This window comes from Microtus oregoni, unplaced genomic scaffold (assembly GCF_018167655.1).
Source record: "Microtus oregoni isolate MIOR12 unplaced genomic scaffold, Mior012 000042F_ref0000377, whole genome shotgun sequence".
NCBI classification, from domain to species: domain Eukaryota; kingdom Metazoa; phylum Chordata; class Mammalia; order Rodentia; family Cricetidae; genus Microtus; species Microtus oregoni.
Genome location: NW_024543209.1, coordinates 15665843 through 15684696, shown reverse-complemented (window position 1 = coordinate 15684696; position 18854 = coordinate 15665843). Strand labels below are relative to the sequence as shown.

Below are 18854 nucleotides of genomic sequence, written 5' to 3'. Positions count from 1 at the left end.
CACATGTGTGTTTTACTGAAGAGTGAACCTCTAGGGTCTCATACAAGCAAGCACATCTTACACCACAAAACTACACCCACATCCCACCACTGCTTCTTCAAATGCACACCCACTGTCTCAATGCACAGGAAGCTCACAAGCAGGCCCTGTCCCGTGTCCTAACAGATACCTTGCTGAGGAGGAGGAGACAACCAGCGCTGGATGCTCTGGAAAGACATGGAAGGACCGTGGGTCCGTGCTCAAAGAGTTTTATAAAACTCTTGTTCTGTTTTAATGCCTGAAATAGAACCTCTGGGAACTGCAGACAACACACACAGTGTGTACGTGTGTGCATGCACAGTAGGTATATGTGTGTGTGCTGAACAGTATCTATGGCTTGTGGGTGTGTATGTATGCATGTGTTGTGTGTGTGTGTGTGTGTGTGTGTGTGTGTGTGTGTGTATGTCTGCGAAATTAGCAGGGGCACTGGAAATACCGGCTGTGTCTACAAGGCAGGTAGTTAACACACCGTTGCCTATTTATAAACAAATTTCTCTTGAAACTGAAGGACTGGGTACCTGCAGCGCTCCATTTCTGCTGAAGGAAGACACACACTGCATCAGCCGGCTCAGCTCTTCAGAGACTGCTTCTATCACCCTGGACAGGACCCGGGGCACCAGTTCTTTGGAAACAGTGAACACCTGATGGAAGGTTTGGAATAAGAAACAGCGCATTACACATACTTTTCCTGGCTCTTGTCTGTCAAAACAACGGCTTCTGTCTGTAAAAACACAGTAATAAGTAAAACAACAAATCATCGAAGTTTTCTAATATAAAAATTAAAAATATCAAAGTTATAAATGGAAGATAAATAAAATTCAGCTTTTAAAATTTATTTTTTGTGTATATGTATTTTGCCTCACAGAAGTATGTATACCACATGTATGTCTGGTGCCTGTGGAGTACCACATGTATGTCTGGTGCCTGTGGAGCTCAGAAAAGGGCATCAGATCTCCTGAGATTACAGTTACCAGTGGTTATGAGCCACCATACGGGTCTGGGGTCAAACCTTGGCCTTCTATAAGAGCCACAAGTGCTTTTAACTTCTGAGCCACCTCTCCAGTCCCCAGACATACACTTTGGATACATTTACTGATTAATGACAAATACAGCTTTAAAAAAAAGTATTGCAGATGTTGACTAAAATTTATTTTGAAAATTTTGCCTTTTTTTTTTCCCCCCGAGATAGGGTTTCTCTGTAGCGTTGGAGCCTGCCCAGGAACTAGCTCTTGTAGACCAGGCTGGCCTCTAGGTCACAGAGATTTGCCTGTCTCTACCTTCCCAGTGCTGGGATTAAGGGCGTGCGCCACTACTGCCCAGAGAAAATTTTATTTTTTTTAACGTCCCTTTTATAAGAATCAAAATTTCTAAAAGGGATAAAACCTCTGGGTTGGTATTTGCTCAATATAAAAAGATTAAGTGAGCTGGCGCTGGTGTCGTGGTGTGCTTCTGCTGGCCCGGCTGCTCACACAGGGGAGTGTGAGTCTGGCTTGGGCAACACAGGGAGACCCTGTGTCTTGTAAACAAATGAGTTTAATTATCTGTAATGATGAACACTCTAGTTCTTTTGTGTGCTAGAAATACATTATTTCTTTTCATCTGACATACAACATTGTTCAATTTTTAACCCCCCCCCCCCACACACACACTTTGGCGTGCATATGGAGGTCAGGAGATCACTTAGAGGAATTGGTTCTCTCTTTCACTGTGTGGATTTTGGGGATCAAACTCAGTCCATTGGGCTTTGCAATGAGTGCTTTTCTCTTGGTGGCCCTATTTCACATTTTAACATTTGACAAAGTTATATCTGGAGGTTTAGTATTCACCAATTAAAGTATGTTTTCTCTTTACCTTTGCTTGTTACCAGTTTGAGGGGCTAGTGTTAATTAAACATTCTTGTCAACACAAACAATTTGAACATTCGACAAAAATTTTGGCAATTTAAACTATTATTACAAATGGTAGCCCTGGTGAACTTCTACTTTGGGTTACTGGACTAAAAAGGGACTTGAAAGGCTGATAATTAAATAACCTCACAGCTACTGATAACGGCTAATAGCCAACCTTCAAGACAGAACCAGAGTGACCCTTACAGTCTTTATGTCTGCAGTTCCTTGCTCTCTGCATATAGGGTGCTCCTATCCACCAATCATTTCATTTAATGCTTGAATCTTAAAAGAAATGAACACAAGAATTATCTCGTATGTTTAATAAAATTAGAGAGATCAATGAGACCAACCCCTGCCAGAGTTAAATCATATATGATCTTTCTTTCTAGAGATGCTCACAAACGTCTTCCCTAAGAAGTGCAAAGTTAGGAGGCAACATCACTCCTGTTTCCTCTGATCGCTCTGTTCTTCTGTTTTTGCTGTCCTTATCCCTGTTTTTCCAGATACCATGATGGCCTACAAACTTCTAGATGGAGAAAGCCATATACACACCTGCCTGGTGCCTACAGCTAAGCGGAGGAGATATCTGACCCCCAGTGTTGTCTTGGCCTTAATTTAGTCTATAGCTTCCCACCATTCTGTGAGCAAACCTTAGAGTGCTGGCCATGAAGCCTGCAATGGACAGAGCTCACTGCATGAAAATACGGCAGCAATGGTGGTTGTGGCACCAATGGTGGTAGCTTGTTTTCCCATGTGCCTTGGAAGAGTGACTCTCACTCCTAGGATGTCCAGTAAGGATGCCTGCATGATGCTTCAGATGATAACTGTGGGGGACAGCTTGTGTGAACCAAAGGGAAGCAATATCTACACACCCCTAAGCAACACAAGTGATTTACTAGCTTCAGTGTTTAGGCTCATAGAAGACATGTACAATTTCAGAAAACACTAAGTTACACACAGACACACATATGCATAGGCACACACAAAGACACATGCACACACAGAGACAAGCACAAGCACTGCACACAGACACACAACATATGCAGATGCACATACATATGAACATGCACACATATAACCATACCCACGCATCATACACACAGATGCACATATAAATAACATACATGTACATACATACATGCACACAGACACAGGCACATATACATAAGAAAGCTGAGCTCTATTTTACTTATATGCCCAAGATACATTCTGAAGGAGGAAAAGAGACCCCTCTAATGAATAATAATCGAATTTGCTTCTTTTTCTTTCTTCCCCCTCAATTACCTACTTTTGTAGGAACAGTTAATGACAGCTTACCTCTGCGTGCACAGCAATTATGTTCACCAACGCTTCTTTTAAATAGTTTCTGACACCTGAAATCAAGATGGGGGAGGGAAAGGCACTCAGTGAAATCCTCAGCCAGCCTCTCCCCTGCAGCATCAGCATGCAACTGACAGAGTGGTCAGAGGAAAACTGAAAATAACACCATTACTGTCCATTTCCTTCTGAGATAGACCGGTGAGAGGACTATTTCCAGAGAGGGGAAAACAGAACAGTGTGAATGAGAAATTTTCTTTCACTGTTTTTCATTCTTATGACTGCGCGGAGTTTACTATCAGTTGGTCTCAGAACCAAAACTTAAAAATGTCCTCCTATTTCACATGCATATCAGAGAACATGCAGCGGGCAAGAGCGGGGAGCTGGAGTCTGGAAAATGCATGTTGGACATCCATCACAGCATTACACAGAAGGAAGTTTAGATTCTGAGGAATCACTATTTTTCCTGTGTGTATATGTGTTTATTTGTACCATGACCGTGCAGGTGCCTGCTGAGACTAGAGGGCTAGAGGGCATTAGATCCATTAGAACTGGAGTTATAGGCAGCTGTGAACCACAGGTCATGGATTCTCTGCAAGAGCAGTAAGTGCCCTAAACTGCTGAGCCATCTTTCTAGCCCATGAATGACTTTCAAAGAAGAAAACCTTAAGGTCTGGGAGATCACTCAGTGGGGAAGTAGTGGCTGTGCGAGCATGAAGGCACGAGCTTGAAACCCAAACACCCATGTAAAACCCTGGGCTGAGCAAGGCTTTTTGTGCCTTTAACCTCAGTTCTGTGGGGGTGGAAACGTGAGGATCGCTGGGGTTTCCTGGATGCCAGCCTAGCTCCAGGTACAGTGATAGACTCTGACTCAAGCAAGTAAGGCAAAGAGTGACAGAACAGGATTCATAGGTGTGTGCAACCCCCGTCCATGTGCCCACGTAGCCCACTACACACAAGAAAAGCTTGTTACAAAATTAATTAAACCTGATCCTATAAGCAAGTTAAAGATTGGACAAAATAAAGACATCAGACTGTGGGGCCCGAGCTAATGAGCACAGCTCCAGTTGAGAGCAGCACCCAGCTTACGGGTGCAGAGAGTGTGGTCACAGCGCTCTGACTTTGGTGAGGAAGCCTTCCCACGTGTTGAGCGAGTATAGATTTTGCAGCTCTTCTGCCAGACTGCAGTGAGGATTAACGGTGACCACGCATGCACAGCACTGTGCTCCTTAAGAGGCCACCATGGTGTAAGAAAAACTATGTAAGCAGAAGCAAAGTGTTGTTGCCCTATAACTCCAAACGACAGCTTTTTTTCCTGCAGTAGAATACTCTAGACTGTCTCCTAGAATTAACTACAAGGGCTGAAGGTCACTACTCCCTCAAACTGTCATCCATAACGTGAATATGGACAGACCATGAACTGCAATCAATATTTTCTGGTTGTTCTGAGACAGGATCTTGTGCAGTCCAAGCTGGTCCTGAACTCACTATATAGTCAAGAATGACTTTGAACTTATCCCTCTGATTCCCCTTCCTGAGTGCTGGGATTACAGGTTAACTCCAAGGGAAGGACAGAAGAACACAAGGGATCTACGAAAGTGAAATACACTAACTTGTAGAACAAAGCAATTTCTTCCAGTCAAAGAAACGCCATGCTACTGAGGTCTCCTGCAGCAGCTGGGCCTTCTCCAGACAGCGCCTTGAGCCTTGTGCTCCAGGTATCGGAGCACACCACTCACAAATTTGGTCACTGTCTGGGGTCCAGGGCAGTCTGTGGCAGACCTGCTCATGTCCACGCATATCTCTGCATACCTGCCTAACATGCACAGGAACTGAAATCGCAAGCCTGGCGAGAGTCTGGTGGTGCTCTGAGGAAGCAAGAGCTAAAACTCAACAGCCTCTGTCCTGTGAAGCCAGGCTCTGTTAGCACCAATGCAGCGTAGACGCCAGCCATGGTGACTGCAATCGTAGGGCAGCTTTACAGTCCTTAACTCTTTGATGCAAAGCGAGAGTGGGGCTGGAGTGCTGACTACTAAGCCGAAAATTAAAACTCGACTCAAGCCAGGCAGTCATGTGCCCAGTGACCACATACTACCAACTCAGCTTTCCTTCTGGCCCTGACAGGAAAGACATCTGGCAAGAACATTACACTAAGCACCACCACCGAAATACCCCATAGCAGAGACAGCCCTGGATTAGTCAACACAACTCTAAAGATGCAGCTGTTATAGCAAACAGTAGGAATATCAGCAGAAACCGGGCTCCTGTGAGCCCCACTGTAGGTTTTGCATGGATAGAAAAAGAAGCCTTAACCTTGGGGAGAGTATTTTATAATTCTTGGAGTTTTTTTCTTTATGGCTAGGGAAACAAACCTGCTTCTCTTCACAGAACAACAAATAACTGCTTCATGGGCTATGGGGAACGCTGGAGCAAGGAAGGGACAGACAGCTAGTATGGATGGAAACAGCCCTTCTGCATAAGCGGTCTCAGGCTAGTGAGAGTACAGGCTGATGTTGATCACCTCGGCACAGGGCAACCAGTCCCAGCTGGATCTGCCTATGGCAAAATCCGAATGTCCCAAAGCAATGCATACACTACAGGAATAATGATTACAAGACCAAGCTTCTTAGGATGGGGCATGCCTGCAATCCCAGAACCCAGGCAGCCAAGGTAGAAGAACTGTGAGTTCCAGGGCTACACAGTGAGAAGTTTATAAAAAATATATAAAAATAGAAGAAGAAGAAGAAGAGGAGGAGGAGGAGGAGGAGGAGGAGGAGGAGGAGGAGGAGGAGGAGGGACGGAGGAGGAACAGGAAGAAAGAAAAGACAGAAAGACAGAAAGAAAGAAAGAAAGAAAGAAAGAAGAGAAAGGGTTAAAACCTCTCTGATTCGTTTGTCTGCTCTTGGGACTCTTCTTCCTACTGGGTTGTAGTGTTCAATTTTGGTATAAAAGTTTTTCATCTTATATTTTATTTTGTCATATTTGGTTGTTAACTCTTAGAAGCCTGTTCTTTTCTAATGAGGGACAGAAGGGAGTAGATCTGAAAGGGAGAGGAGATGGGGAAGAATTGGGAAGAGTGTCGGAGAGGAATTATAATCAAGATATATTGCATGAGAAAATAATCTATTTTCAATTAAAGAAAAAATGCTCAGAACCCCTTCCCCCACAGGCTTTCTCTTTTCAAAGAGCAATCAATATACCGAACAAGTGTCTTCTGCTAGCAAGTGAACTGAGATATTTCATCCAAAGGAAGTGACTACAAATATTCATTCATTTGTTAGCAAACATTTCCTGGGATTCTCCTATGTGGTGGACTACTTAGGTGCATGTCCAGCAATCAGCCCTTTAAGTGGAACATGCTGGTAATACCAGAAAGAAGATCACAAAGATACCAAAAATTTGACCATAATTTACTGCTGTTGGTTTTTGTCTATATCACATATAGCAAATTTATACAAGACAGTTATATAAAAGGGCATTATATTGCCAAGAAACACCAGTGTAAAAGAATCTATAAATGTGTTTGGTTGCTCTCTTCATTTTATGACGCTCTTAGCTGGTTAAACACCAGTACTGGGATAGAGGTAGAAAAAAGTCATGGTGAAGGGCCAGCCTAGGTAGCATCTATGTTTGGAAATGGTCAGTCTGCCGTAGTGACTAGGCGAGCTGGCGTGATTTTCGTCCTGCCCAGCTCCCGCACGGCTAGCTTTACACCTGAAATAACAACACACAAATTGTATTCTTTTAAACACTGCTTGGCCCATTAGCTCTAGCCTCTTACTGGCTAACTCTCACATCTTGATTAACCCATTTCTATTAATGTGTGTAGCACCACGAGATGGTGGCTTATGGGGAAGATTCTAACCTGTGTCCATCTCGGAGAGGAGAGCTATGGCATCTACCTCACTGCCTTCTTCCTCCCAGAATTCTATTCTGTCTTCCTTGACTACCTATATTCTGACCTATCAGGCCAAGCAGTTTTCTTTATTAATTAACCAATGAAAGCAACAGATAGATATAAGACCCACCTACATCATCTGCCTGACCCTTCATGTGGTGGCAAGCAGCTGGCAAATGTGCTTTTTGCTGACTGGGCAAAGGAAAGTACAGTTGGGCTTCCATTTCCAGAGATTCCATGTCCACAGATTCAACCAACAGTCAACGCAGAACATGGAAAGCATCGACACAAACACATTTTCCTGTCATTATTCTCTAAATAAAAGCCTATTACAGTTATCCGTGTTCAGCATCATAAGGAATCTAGAGGTGATTGACAGCTAGCAGCTCTGAACCCTTTCACAGGATGGACCAGGCATCTGGAGCACTGGTGTCTGCATGGTGGATGCTGTGGCAGAAAAATGGAGACCTACTTCCCACTGAGGCTGTGTGCAAATGTGCTGGGAAATGTGAGGCTGGGTCTCACCCGTGGCCTCAGGGACAACAATTGAACCTGCCATCTGGTCCTTCAACTAGAAGTAGGGCAAGGAAGGAAGGCAGAAGCCAAGAAGATGTCACCCAAGAAAGATCCCAGGGAAGCTGTGCAGAAATGCACTGTCTAGAGCAAATGGCTGTCCCCCTGAGGTGAAAGCAGGGTGGATTCCCAAGGTGCCTGGTTTTGGTGCCTGGGGGCAGAATCAGAATTTGATTTTTGGTGAGGGCTGTTTCTACAGGACAGAGGACTATGAGGGAGGAACGTCACTGTAGTCTACTCTAGAGGCAAATGTTGGCTTCTGTCCTTGTCACATTTTATTCTATTTTAATATGATTAATATTGACAGTTGCTAATTACTTTTTATGTTCCTTGAGATGACAAAAAGCACATGTAGGATCCAAACTGTGACTTGTCAATCACTAACCACATGACCCCAGACAATTCAGTTTGCCCCTGAAGTGACTGCCAACTCTGAAAGTCAGTGATTACAGTGTGTCCTTTCCTAACAAAGCCATTACAAAAATGCTGTTTATTCCCTCAGTCTTCAACAGCACCATCTAGCCTGTGTGAACACCACTAATGTGGAGTAGGAAGTAAGCAGAGCACATACATAGAGTCTACAGCCCCAGGAGAGAGTTCAGACTGTTGGAAGAAGTGTTCGCTTGAGTCTCAAGCAGAACAGAACATGTCAAGGGCTACAGCTTTAAATAACAGACTAACAGGCATGCCGGGTGTAAAAGGCACTGACTACAGCTCCACCTTCTGAAACTCCAGGTGTACACGTGCACGCTAAAACCCACTGTGACTGACTGCCATCCAGCTGCAGCTGGCTTTCTTTGGAGCACTGCTGAAAACGTGTTTGTCGTACATGGTGGCAACAGGCAGCCTGACATAACATCCAGTGTGGCTGCGGTGGGGGCTTACGGGGGCTCTGTCTCTGATAAAACTTCTGGGCTGGTTTCACAGCAAGTGGGCTGGTGATGCTTTAGTGGAATTCCTATGTCATATTTTGCTTTGGCTTTGAAAAGAATGACAGAATATTACATATTAGCGTGGCTAGGGGAGACTATGATGTTTGGTCTGACCACTAGAATTTAATGAACTGCCAAGTGAATGGTGAATGAATCAACAAGCAAGGGAAAACTGAACTGTGAGGAAGACTTCTAAGATTCACAGTCAAATAGCCTCAGCCTTCAACAGGCTGCTAACTAGAGACACGTGAGCCTGTTAGGAGGTGTCCTCTGGTAAACATCTCTTTGCATAGGACACAGGAAAGCAAGGGCATTATGTTTGAGATTAAGCACAAGGATCCACTGAACCATACAGTTAAAGAAAGCAGAGCAGAATTAAGTGTTGCTGAGGCTCAACCAATCTGCTTCCCCAAACAAGCTTTGTTCTTCTAATGACTGACAACTTGTCCCACACAATAAGCAAGCATTTTGCTCAGTGCCCATGATGTACTAGACACTACGGCAATGCTCAGGTGGCTAATACCACAGTGGGCACAGCCTGTGAGTAACAGAAAACCCTGGGTTTTAGTTTGTACTCCAATGGCAGTGAGCATGAAGTGCTAAGTGTACAATACAGACCTGATTAGGAAAGGGGCCCTCAGTGTTGACAATGTGCACAGGAGTAAAGAAGAAAACCAACTTGCTTCTTAGAGTTGTAGGAAAGTGCCAGGTTATTATGATGTAGTCATGAGTGTTGTTTTTAAACAGCTCTACTTAGATAAACCCCCATAACTTTCCATGTTACTTAAGTGAGGGAATGAGAAGCAGTTTCTGAGCATTCAGAATATCGACTTCTCTACTCTGAATATGAAATTAGAATGTGTCATGATATTTGACCAACAAAGTGTCCCCACCCACACAGCACAAACTCAGACGATCACATAGCAATTAATTAGAAGTGTGGAAATTCCTCTGAGCAAGGTCTTAAGGGCTGCTGTTTGCACGGTGGGCTTCCGGTTAGTAAGCGGGTGTGACATCTCCCACAAGGAAAACAGTGTTAGAACACATCGAGTTAAAAAAGAAGCTCCTTGATGAAGTTGTCAGTTTCTTCTTTTTCAAGTAGGCAGGTCACATGATTTGGGGGATAGGCACACTATTGCTAAAAACACCACAGTGAGAGCGCTAATATTAGTATTCCATGCCAGATACCATGTCACATTCTGAGGCAAACTCAAACACCTTCCCCACCGAGCACAGAGCCGAGGGAGGTAACACCCAGGTTTAATATAAATGGTCTGACTGCCTTACATAAAAGAAAAAACAGTCCAGTAAATGACCCTTAAACAAGAAAATAGCTGCATCTCTAAAATTAATCAGGCAAACAGTAAAAGCTGAATTTGGTAAAGGCAGGCTGCTGCACATGAAGACAGCACCACTGTGTCATCATTGACGGTTGAAGGGATGCTGGTGTCCAGGCAACAATGTGCTAATGCTCCACTGTGTACCGCAATGAGAAGTGTTAAAGGCGGGCTGGGAATCAGGTAGTTCATTCGAGCTTTGAGTTCTCCTCACAAGGGGAAATGCTCTATTAATTAAAAAGTGTTACATGGCCAGTTCATATTATTATTTTCATTATTAATACAAACCAACTGCTAGGCAGACTGCTGAGGATGTACCCATATGAAAGAACAAACTACTGAATGATCAGGCCTTTCTTCCTATTATTTTTTAATTTTGAAATTTAAAAAATTAAATGTTAGCTGGGTGGTGGTGGCGCACGCCTTTATGAACTCACAGAGCTCCACCTGCTTCTGCCTCCCAAGTGCTAGGATTAAAGGCACTTGGGAGGCAGAAGCAGGTGGAGCTCTGTGAGTTCGAGGCCAGCCTTGCCTACAAGAGCTGGTTTTAGGACAGGCTCCAAAGCTACAAAGAAACCATCTCAAAAAACAAACAAACAAAAAATTAAATATCTGCTGAATTAAACACAGAAGTATGAGTTTATTTAATAACAACTAAAAATTCAATAAATGTTTTCCTCAACTAAAAGTTCAATAAATATTTTCTTCACCTCTTTCCCCAGGACAATTTGGTATATTCTTTTAGACTTTTGACTAGGAATATATATATAAAAGGTTATACCACACATCCCTTCTTAAAACTTAGTTATATTATATTCTTCTTTTTTTTTTTTAAAAAACAATCTGTTCAGAGCAGAGTTGGGTCTTCAGCAAGTTCAGGCAGAATCCAGACACCCATGCCCTCCTGCTCCCATGTACAACAGCACAATAGGTACCTTCCCAGGCAGGAACAGCTGTCCTACTGCCCCTCTCTCTCACTAGAGGGGTACAGTTGGTACAGTGATGGCCCAGAGCCCACGGTCTGTTACAGCCACTGCTGGATATGCAGATTCTCAGCTGCGTATGCTCACTGCTATCCTGTGATGTGGATGGTCTTTACCGCCTCAAACTCCAGCGCTGCCTCTCCACTAATCCTGAACTCGCTAAGCTTTCACGCCCTCCACTGCTCTGCCCTTTCACAATGTCATAGATATGGGGTCACACCGTATGTAGCCTTTGTAGACCAGAGCCCTGAACTTGTAGTAGTCCTCTTGTCTTAGCATCCTGAGTGCTGAGACTATAGGTGTGTACCACCTAAGTCACACATTTTCATAGAATAATCCAGAGATGGAACTGCTGAGTTCAAAGGTTTTCAGTCTTGGTAAGGCCACAGGAAAGTGAACTCTTGTTTCTTTATGCGTCTTAAACGTGAGTTGTCTGGTGCTATAATGTGTCCCAATTTAGTGGTGATGGTTCAATGAAAACTCTTAAACAGTTATTTGACAAAACTTTTCAACTTAATCAAGTAGAATTTTAAAGCTAAATTTAAAGGTCGACGATGTGCCGAGACAGGCAAACCTTCCCCTCTTCTGCCTGGACAGAATCTCAGAAGGAGTTACAGAAAGCATGCTGTACCATGCGAACCTCTACCAAGAATGCAGCACTCCCTGCCCATGAAGCGCTTCCTGGCAAAACTGACATTACTTCTCTAAAGGCAGAATCATTCAAGGTACTCTGCCTAGTGTTGTTTTGAAACCCGGCACTCCCCAGTAATACTTCAAGAAACTGAATTGGAAAGTCTGGAGACAACCTACTTCATACACCACATTTCCTGTTTTTAACCCCCATGCCCTAAATCAGTTAGCACTCCTAGTCTACAGACAAAAATAGATCGAAAAAATACTATAAATATCCCACAATGTACTTTTTAAAATTGTCAAACTGAAACAATACATGAAAGAAGCCTGGGGTATTTTTTTTCAAGTAAATTATCTACTCAGTTATATCCTAAAGGCACATCAAGATGACCGCCTGTTCTTTGTTTAAAAAAATAAAGGTGCTAGAAACAGTATCAATATTGGCATAACAGACAAAAGAGCCTAAATAAAACACAATACAGACAGCTTTTGTTGGAAAAGAAAAAGCAAGCTTCTGTTGACGCGTTTGGTCTTCACGTCTTAGTGCACAGTCCCACCCTGCCTTATCAATAGTGTTTAAATGCGGACCCAGGGGCAAGGCGCCCTATTAGTGTGAGAGAAACTTTTGCCTCTACACCGTTCTGTTTTCTTTCCCAGGACTTTTTCCCTTTACCAACATGCCGTCCTACTGGTCAGTATGGTGGGTTTCATAGGAAACCTCAACCCCTTAGAAAACAGAAAGTATTACCTGCAAAATGCTAATGCTTCATGATTTATTTTTATACACACACACACACACACACACACACACACACACATATATATATATATATAATGCAGTAGAGCTTAACATCAATAAACTGCACAGACAAACAGCTTTCAAGACTTAAAAACAGGCAAGGGGAGTGCAGACCCCCACCCTCTTTTCAGAGGTTTACTTGGTGAGTTAAAGGGACCATGAATCACACTAATAACATGTTACAGGATACTCTATACAATCAGCACACAAAGTCATTCCATCCTTCATAAACCCAATGTACTGAATTTCAGGATTAAAAGGAGACGGAATTAACACGACCTGACAAACTAACTACCTTGTATCAACCTGGCTGTGCTCGCACAACTCTTTCTCGCCCTCCCTGACCCCCTCCCCAGGTTCCCACCATATTTTTCATTAGAAAGCAGCCTCAATTGGAAAAGTAAAAGTAACAAGAACATAAGATTCATTGTCTACATGCAAATGAATGTTTTTATTCACACCGTGAACTAACACTCCTGGACATAATTGCACATGTAGGAACTGTTTAATTTTCAAAATCTCAAGGAGACCTGTTCAAAGAAAGGATGATTTCAATAAAATTAAAAACCCTGAGACTTGGGCTGGAAGCACTGCTGGGAAGCAGGCTACTGGGCTGTGGTCTCTGGGATGAAATGTGAACCGTGAGGAGCCATGGCCTGGCACCTGCAGAAGGTACAGGGCTGCTTGTGGGCTTATGACTGCAGAGAGTGGCAAGGCTGCTCTAGGGCTGGAATACCACTGTGGGGTGGAAGAAGGACTAGGTGAGGCCTCATCATCCTCAACATCTAACTCCATATGCTGAGCTTTGATAAGAAGGAAGCTTTAGTCATTAAGTCAAAGGAGAGACTGGAAATTACAAAAACCTTAAAGCAGCAGCTGTGAGTAGTTCATTTCCATGGTAAGAAATCCAGGGAGAAGTATCTGTCTGTAGAGTCCTAAGTTTCTGCACAAGCCACTCATCTGCTCAGAGGATTAAAGCCACAGTGTTTGAGTTTGCACCCCGCTGAATCCAATGGCAGAAGGAAGAGGCTGAGTAGAAAGGGCATAATGGTGGATCTGAGTGTGTGCCTCTAGCTCCCTGCAAGCTAACCACATGCCCGGGTCTATATTTGTAGAGCTGTGCTAACAACTTTTAGAAATGGTTCTGAGGACAAGGCATGAAGCTCAAGGGCAGAAAGAAAATTTTCAAGACAACAGAGGAGTTAGCGACTCATTTCCTGCACAGGATCTTGTTTCTGACTCCTTATAATGCAATCTTCCTTCAAATGTATGAACTCAAATGGCACTTTCACTCCAACCACTGATCTGCTCTTTGTCCTCATGTGAAGCTTGGTGCTCCAGTCACTCTGCGAAATGCACCCTGAGTGCCCTGCAACAGCTCAAGCAGAGTTTTAATGCCAAGGAAATGCAATGCCTTTCCTCTCACTGATCCTTTGCCATTCCCGTGAGGACTTGTTGGTAGTACCTGAAAATGATAAAGGCACAGCGCCTGCCACCAGGAGGCACAATCCAAGATTTTAAAATCTCCTCGATTGTTCAAATCAAAGGCAGACAAAATTTAACCCTCAACAGACGTATATTTACATCTAAGGCTGTAACATGACCCAAATATAAAGCATCTATTTCATAAAAACATGTGTCATATATGTCCAGTACTTGGAGGGGTCTTGTCATTGTGGTGGCTCTCTAGACTCAGGAAGCTCCGTTGGAACCTATAATTCCAAGGTCACAGATGTAGGAAGAAACAGTGCAACCTTCTCCCAGGAGGGAAAGGGAGTTCAGTCAACAGCAGCACAACAGACAGTTTCAGACTTACACAGTATGAGAAGTGCTCTGGAGTTTATACTTAAATCATCTGAAGGTCTGATTCTAAATCCAATCTGTTTTGCTACCTAAATTTAGTGGCTTTCATCGCTGAGAAACCGCCACACTAAGACTGCAGGTGTATTTAAAAGAGGTACCTTTACCTCCCACCAAATCACTATCCCTGGCTGTCAGGGCTTCCAAAGGAGCTTTTCCTTCTGTCTTAAAGTGGAATATAATTCTATATAGTGAACTATGTAATTCCATTGTGTACAATTTAGTTTTGTACATTTTTCACATGCATACATAGTACATAGTCACACATGCACTGGCAGGATATGGACGGGAAATAGTATTCCTATTCCAGCAGACTGCAGCAGTCCTTGCCTATCTGCAATAGCACACCCTTCCTTATACCTGTCTCTGTGAACACACACACACACACACACACATGCGCGCGTGCGCACACGTTGGTCTGTAGGAGGTGGTCACTGCGTGCATGCGTGCTCACACACACACTCTGATCTGTAGTGCATGGTCACTGCATGCGCACATGCTCACACACACACACATGCTGAGCTGTAGTGCATGGTCACTGCATACACACACGCGCACGCTGATCTGTAATGAATGGTCACTGTTGTTCACACACATGCTGAGCTGTAGTGCATGGTCACTGCATACACACACACACACACACACACACACATACATGCGCAAGCTGATCTGTAATGAATGGTCACTGTTGTTCACAGACATGCTGAGCTGTAGTGCATGGTCACTGCACATACCACATCTGTAGTATGTGTAGTCAGCTGTCTAGTGAGGAGCGGGGCAGCAGGGTTACAACCCCAGCTGAAGAGCATCCCTGTTCAACAGTTTATTTTCAGGCTGCTCCATGTGGGCTTTCATATATACGAGCGGCACTGCCTCTAATAAAAACAAAACAGGAACTGCCAGACCTTTTTTTTATCAGTATACCATTTCCCAGCATAATATAAAATCACGAGTCACAGCACCAAGCTACAAGGAAGAGAAATAAAAGCCTGAGAACGCAAAGCATTTTTTTTTCTTTTCTTTAACACTACCTAATAGCAGAGTACAAGATATTACATTTTTTCATCTCCATCATATTTAAAGTTTGTGAAGACAGTGTCTGTAATTTTATAAAACCTATTATTAAGCTCTTGAACACACAAACTTGCTATAAAAGTGATATGTATTATATAGAAGATGCCTCAAAGTCCCTGTCACCATAATCACAGGCTGTTGTAGCATCTGCAACCAGAAATGACAGCAATTTCAAAAAGCAAGAATGGGTTTTCAAGTATATCGTATTTATGAATTTACTGTGGCTGTCATTCAAACATTTTGATTATTAGTATGTGGTATTATCAGAAAATTGAAGTCAATTGATCAAAAAGAGAAGGCACATCCTGAGGATCCTGTACAATAGAGGTTTTATTAACTTTCTCTCACAGACACAAACTGCTTCATTTTGTTCCAAATATTGATAACATAGCTACTTGCTGAGGTTTTTATTTGAAGTGTCTATTTTTTGACTGCTTACACAATGCATAGATCAGACACGTTTAAGGAAATATTTTATGCACCTATGTGTGTGTGTGTGTGTGCGCGCATCATGAGAATGTGGAGCTCAAAGGACACGCTGGAGGAGTGGTTCTCTCCCTCTGTCATGTAGGCCTAGGGGACTGAACTCAGGTTCTTAGGCTAAGCCATCTTCCTGCCCCTCAGGCACACTAATTAGCTTGCTGATAATGGTATTTTCAGAGAAGCTAAAAGAGGGAAATTCCAGGTTTGTCAGGCACTGGCAACTCTGTGGCTTAGAGGACATGTCAACTATGAAAGGAGGGAGGTCCAAGGCCTCTCTGTCCACCTCAGACCCCTACTTTCTCCTCTATTACGGACTTGGAAGAAATGTTCAAGATCTTACTTTCAAAGTCGGCACCCTGGCTTTCAGAATAAACAGTAATCACGATGGTTAATTACGGTGTTGTAGGGTGGCTTTTACTGATTAGTTGGAGAGAGCAGACTTCTGGAAGTGATCACTTCATTAAATATTCATTAAGAACCTTTATCTGTGGGCTGGAGGAGGTGCACAGCAACGGCAAGACTGAGTAGGGACAGCTCTGTAGAGGACACAGACAGCGAAGACAATTCTAACCCGAGTAGGAACAGCTCTGTGATTTAACTCTTTAAAAAATTCCCACCAGCACAAGCCATTCACAGATATGCAGCTGATGGTTCACTGGAGGCTCCTGGGAGAGGCAGAGTCACACCTCAGAGCTCTCAGGAAAAGCTTCAGTAGAGTCCTGTGCCAGACCCACAGGGCCCCAGACACAAGGACTGTAGAGGACAGAGGAGACAGAAAGGATGAAAAGATGAAGATGTTTCAAAGGGAAAGTAACAGGAACCAATATGCATCTTACATGAAAAACAAAAAGAGATGATAAGCAATGAAAGCTCCACTCTGAATGAATCATCCTTAAAAAAGACTGGGGAGAGGGGAGCTCTAGAGATGAGGATAACAGCTACTACAAAGAAGGAAGTGGGAAAATGGAGGACTTTAATTGGGGGTGGGGTGGGAGGTAGACAATTCAGGAGGAAATGGACAAGGGACAAATACAAAATACCCAGGATGTTTGAAAAAGCAATAGGGAATATTGTTTTATTTAGAATACATATATAATATGAATATATAGAAACACACATATAATTTTAAAAGACAGATTTATGCCACTTGTGGTGATAATGCTCCCTCCCAAAGACAGACTATCTAACAAAACCCCCAGTAATAGGCATGCATGTCCTCCCTTAAAGAGCTGGTCAGGGGAACCCAAGAAACTCTCAAAACAATATAGGCTGTTGCTGCCAGTCCATGGCTGCTTCCCAGAACCTGAAGGTAAAAACCTATTGGTAAGATATCCACACTTCAAACACAGGAATTGGAGGACCTGAGATGAAACTGACCCTAAAGCCTGATGCCTAAATACGCTAGTGCCAGAAGATGCCATGCAAGCTGCCAAGAGAGGAAAGTAGTCAGTAGTCCTACCCATTAGTAAGGTTTACAAAATACAATGACCAGCTGAGCAAGATATCCCGAATCACACAATAGAGGAGCTTTTGTCTTGAGTGTAACCAACAGCTCTCCAACTAAAGATAAGGACAACTCAATAGGAAGGAAATCATGCCTGGTACTGTAAACCTAGCCCACTACCAGTGGTTGAAGGGGACAGAGACCCTAGAAGAGAACCTGGCATTTTCCTAAACCAATACAATTTCAGTTTCCTAAATACTTATGTTCACAGGTAAGGGCAGTTACACACACACACACACACACACAGAGAGAGAGAGAGAGAGAGAGAGAGAGAGAGAGAGAGAGAGAGAGAGAGAGAGACCTATCCCCCACTCTCTCTGCAACAGATGGGAGACCCAGCCCCAACTGATACATTTACAGTGCACCCTGCACCTAAGGTTCAGGCACACCACAGAAATGGGGGCAGAAATATTCTGAGAGACAAAGGATTAAGATGCCTGTTGTTAGATTGTCTTGTAGACATGACAAGAAAGTTATACCCATGAAATCTCAACAGCGTGGCAGCCTAAACATACCTTCATAATGGTAACAGCAGCTGACATGACAACATGGATGAGGAAAAACTCACAAGGTCCCAGGTGAAGAACCAGAGAAAACTAACAGCTTCTGGGAGAGGGAGACTCAGTTAGCCAACCCTAGGCAGTCAGCTCCAAACACATTTACACATCAACAGCACTAAGTGGAAAATATAATAAATAGGAGTTAAAAAAGAGGCCATGATTTGGGAGGGCTGTGGGGACGCAGAAGGAGCTGGAAGAGTAGTGGGAGGGTAGAGATGATGTGAATACAATACACAGGTAGGAAATTCTCAAAACATTACACAGAACTAAACAAAACTGTCTTTTAGTTCCAGCACACACAAAAAGCATCTGAATGGTGCTGCTTCTCATCAAACCAGAAATAAATTTCTAACAGTTATATATAAAGGAAAAGATCCTTGAAATACACATTTTTTTTCAACCCAGCTCTCAGAATTATTTTAATTGCTCAAAATTAGTAGCTAGGGGATATAATCTATTTTACCCTATACCTCCATAACAGAACAAAAAGCAAAGAAATTTAAAGACACCCCAAATCCAGAAAGGCGGGCTAAGAAATGAGGGTGGTGGCAGTGAATAAAGAAAAGCTGCGTCTTCACTTCGTCTCCTCGGCATCCCCTGTGGACCTGTCACCTCTCATGCCCAGGAAATTATCTACTGCACAAGCAGGAGGACCTAGGGAAAGAAGGTGACAGTGGCGGGAACTCCTGTGACCCTAGCACTAGGGCAACAGAAAACGTGGATCCTGAAGCTCACTGGTCAGCCAGGCTAGCAAAAACAATGGGATCCAGGCTCAGTGAGAGAGCCTGTGGCAAAACAAACAAACAAACAAAATAAAAGAAGTTGAAAGCAATTAAGGAAAGATACCTGACAGAAACCTCAGACTGCCACACTCGTGTGCACCCATGTGCATGCACACTAGCATGCACAGGTGCACACATCCACACCAAGAAGCACAACTCAACACTGTGAGCTAAAATTCCCATGTTACACA

The 18854-nt window shown here is 43.4% G+C and overlaps 1 protein-coding gene across 1 annotated transcript in view; it reads right to left on the bottom strand.

The window, feature by feature from the left end:
- The window catches only part of Exoc2 (exocyst complex component 2), a 167787-nt gene that overhangs the window by 8762 nt on the left and 140171 nt on the right, over nucleotides 1-18854 (bottom strand). Inside the window, exons 24-25 of the mRNA XM_041632905.1 lie at nucleotides 3246-3301; nucleotides 558-680 (exon numbers count right to left, since the gene is read on the bottom strand). Of these exons, the coding sequence (XP_041488839.1) occupies nucleotides 558-680; nucleotides 3246-3301 (179 nt within the window). The remainder of the gene's footprint in view (nucleotides 1-557; nucleotides 681-3245; nucleotides 3302-18854) is intronic.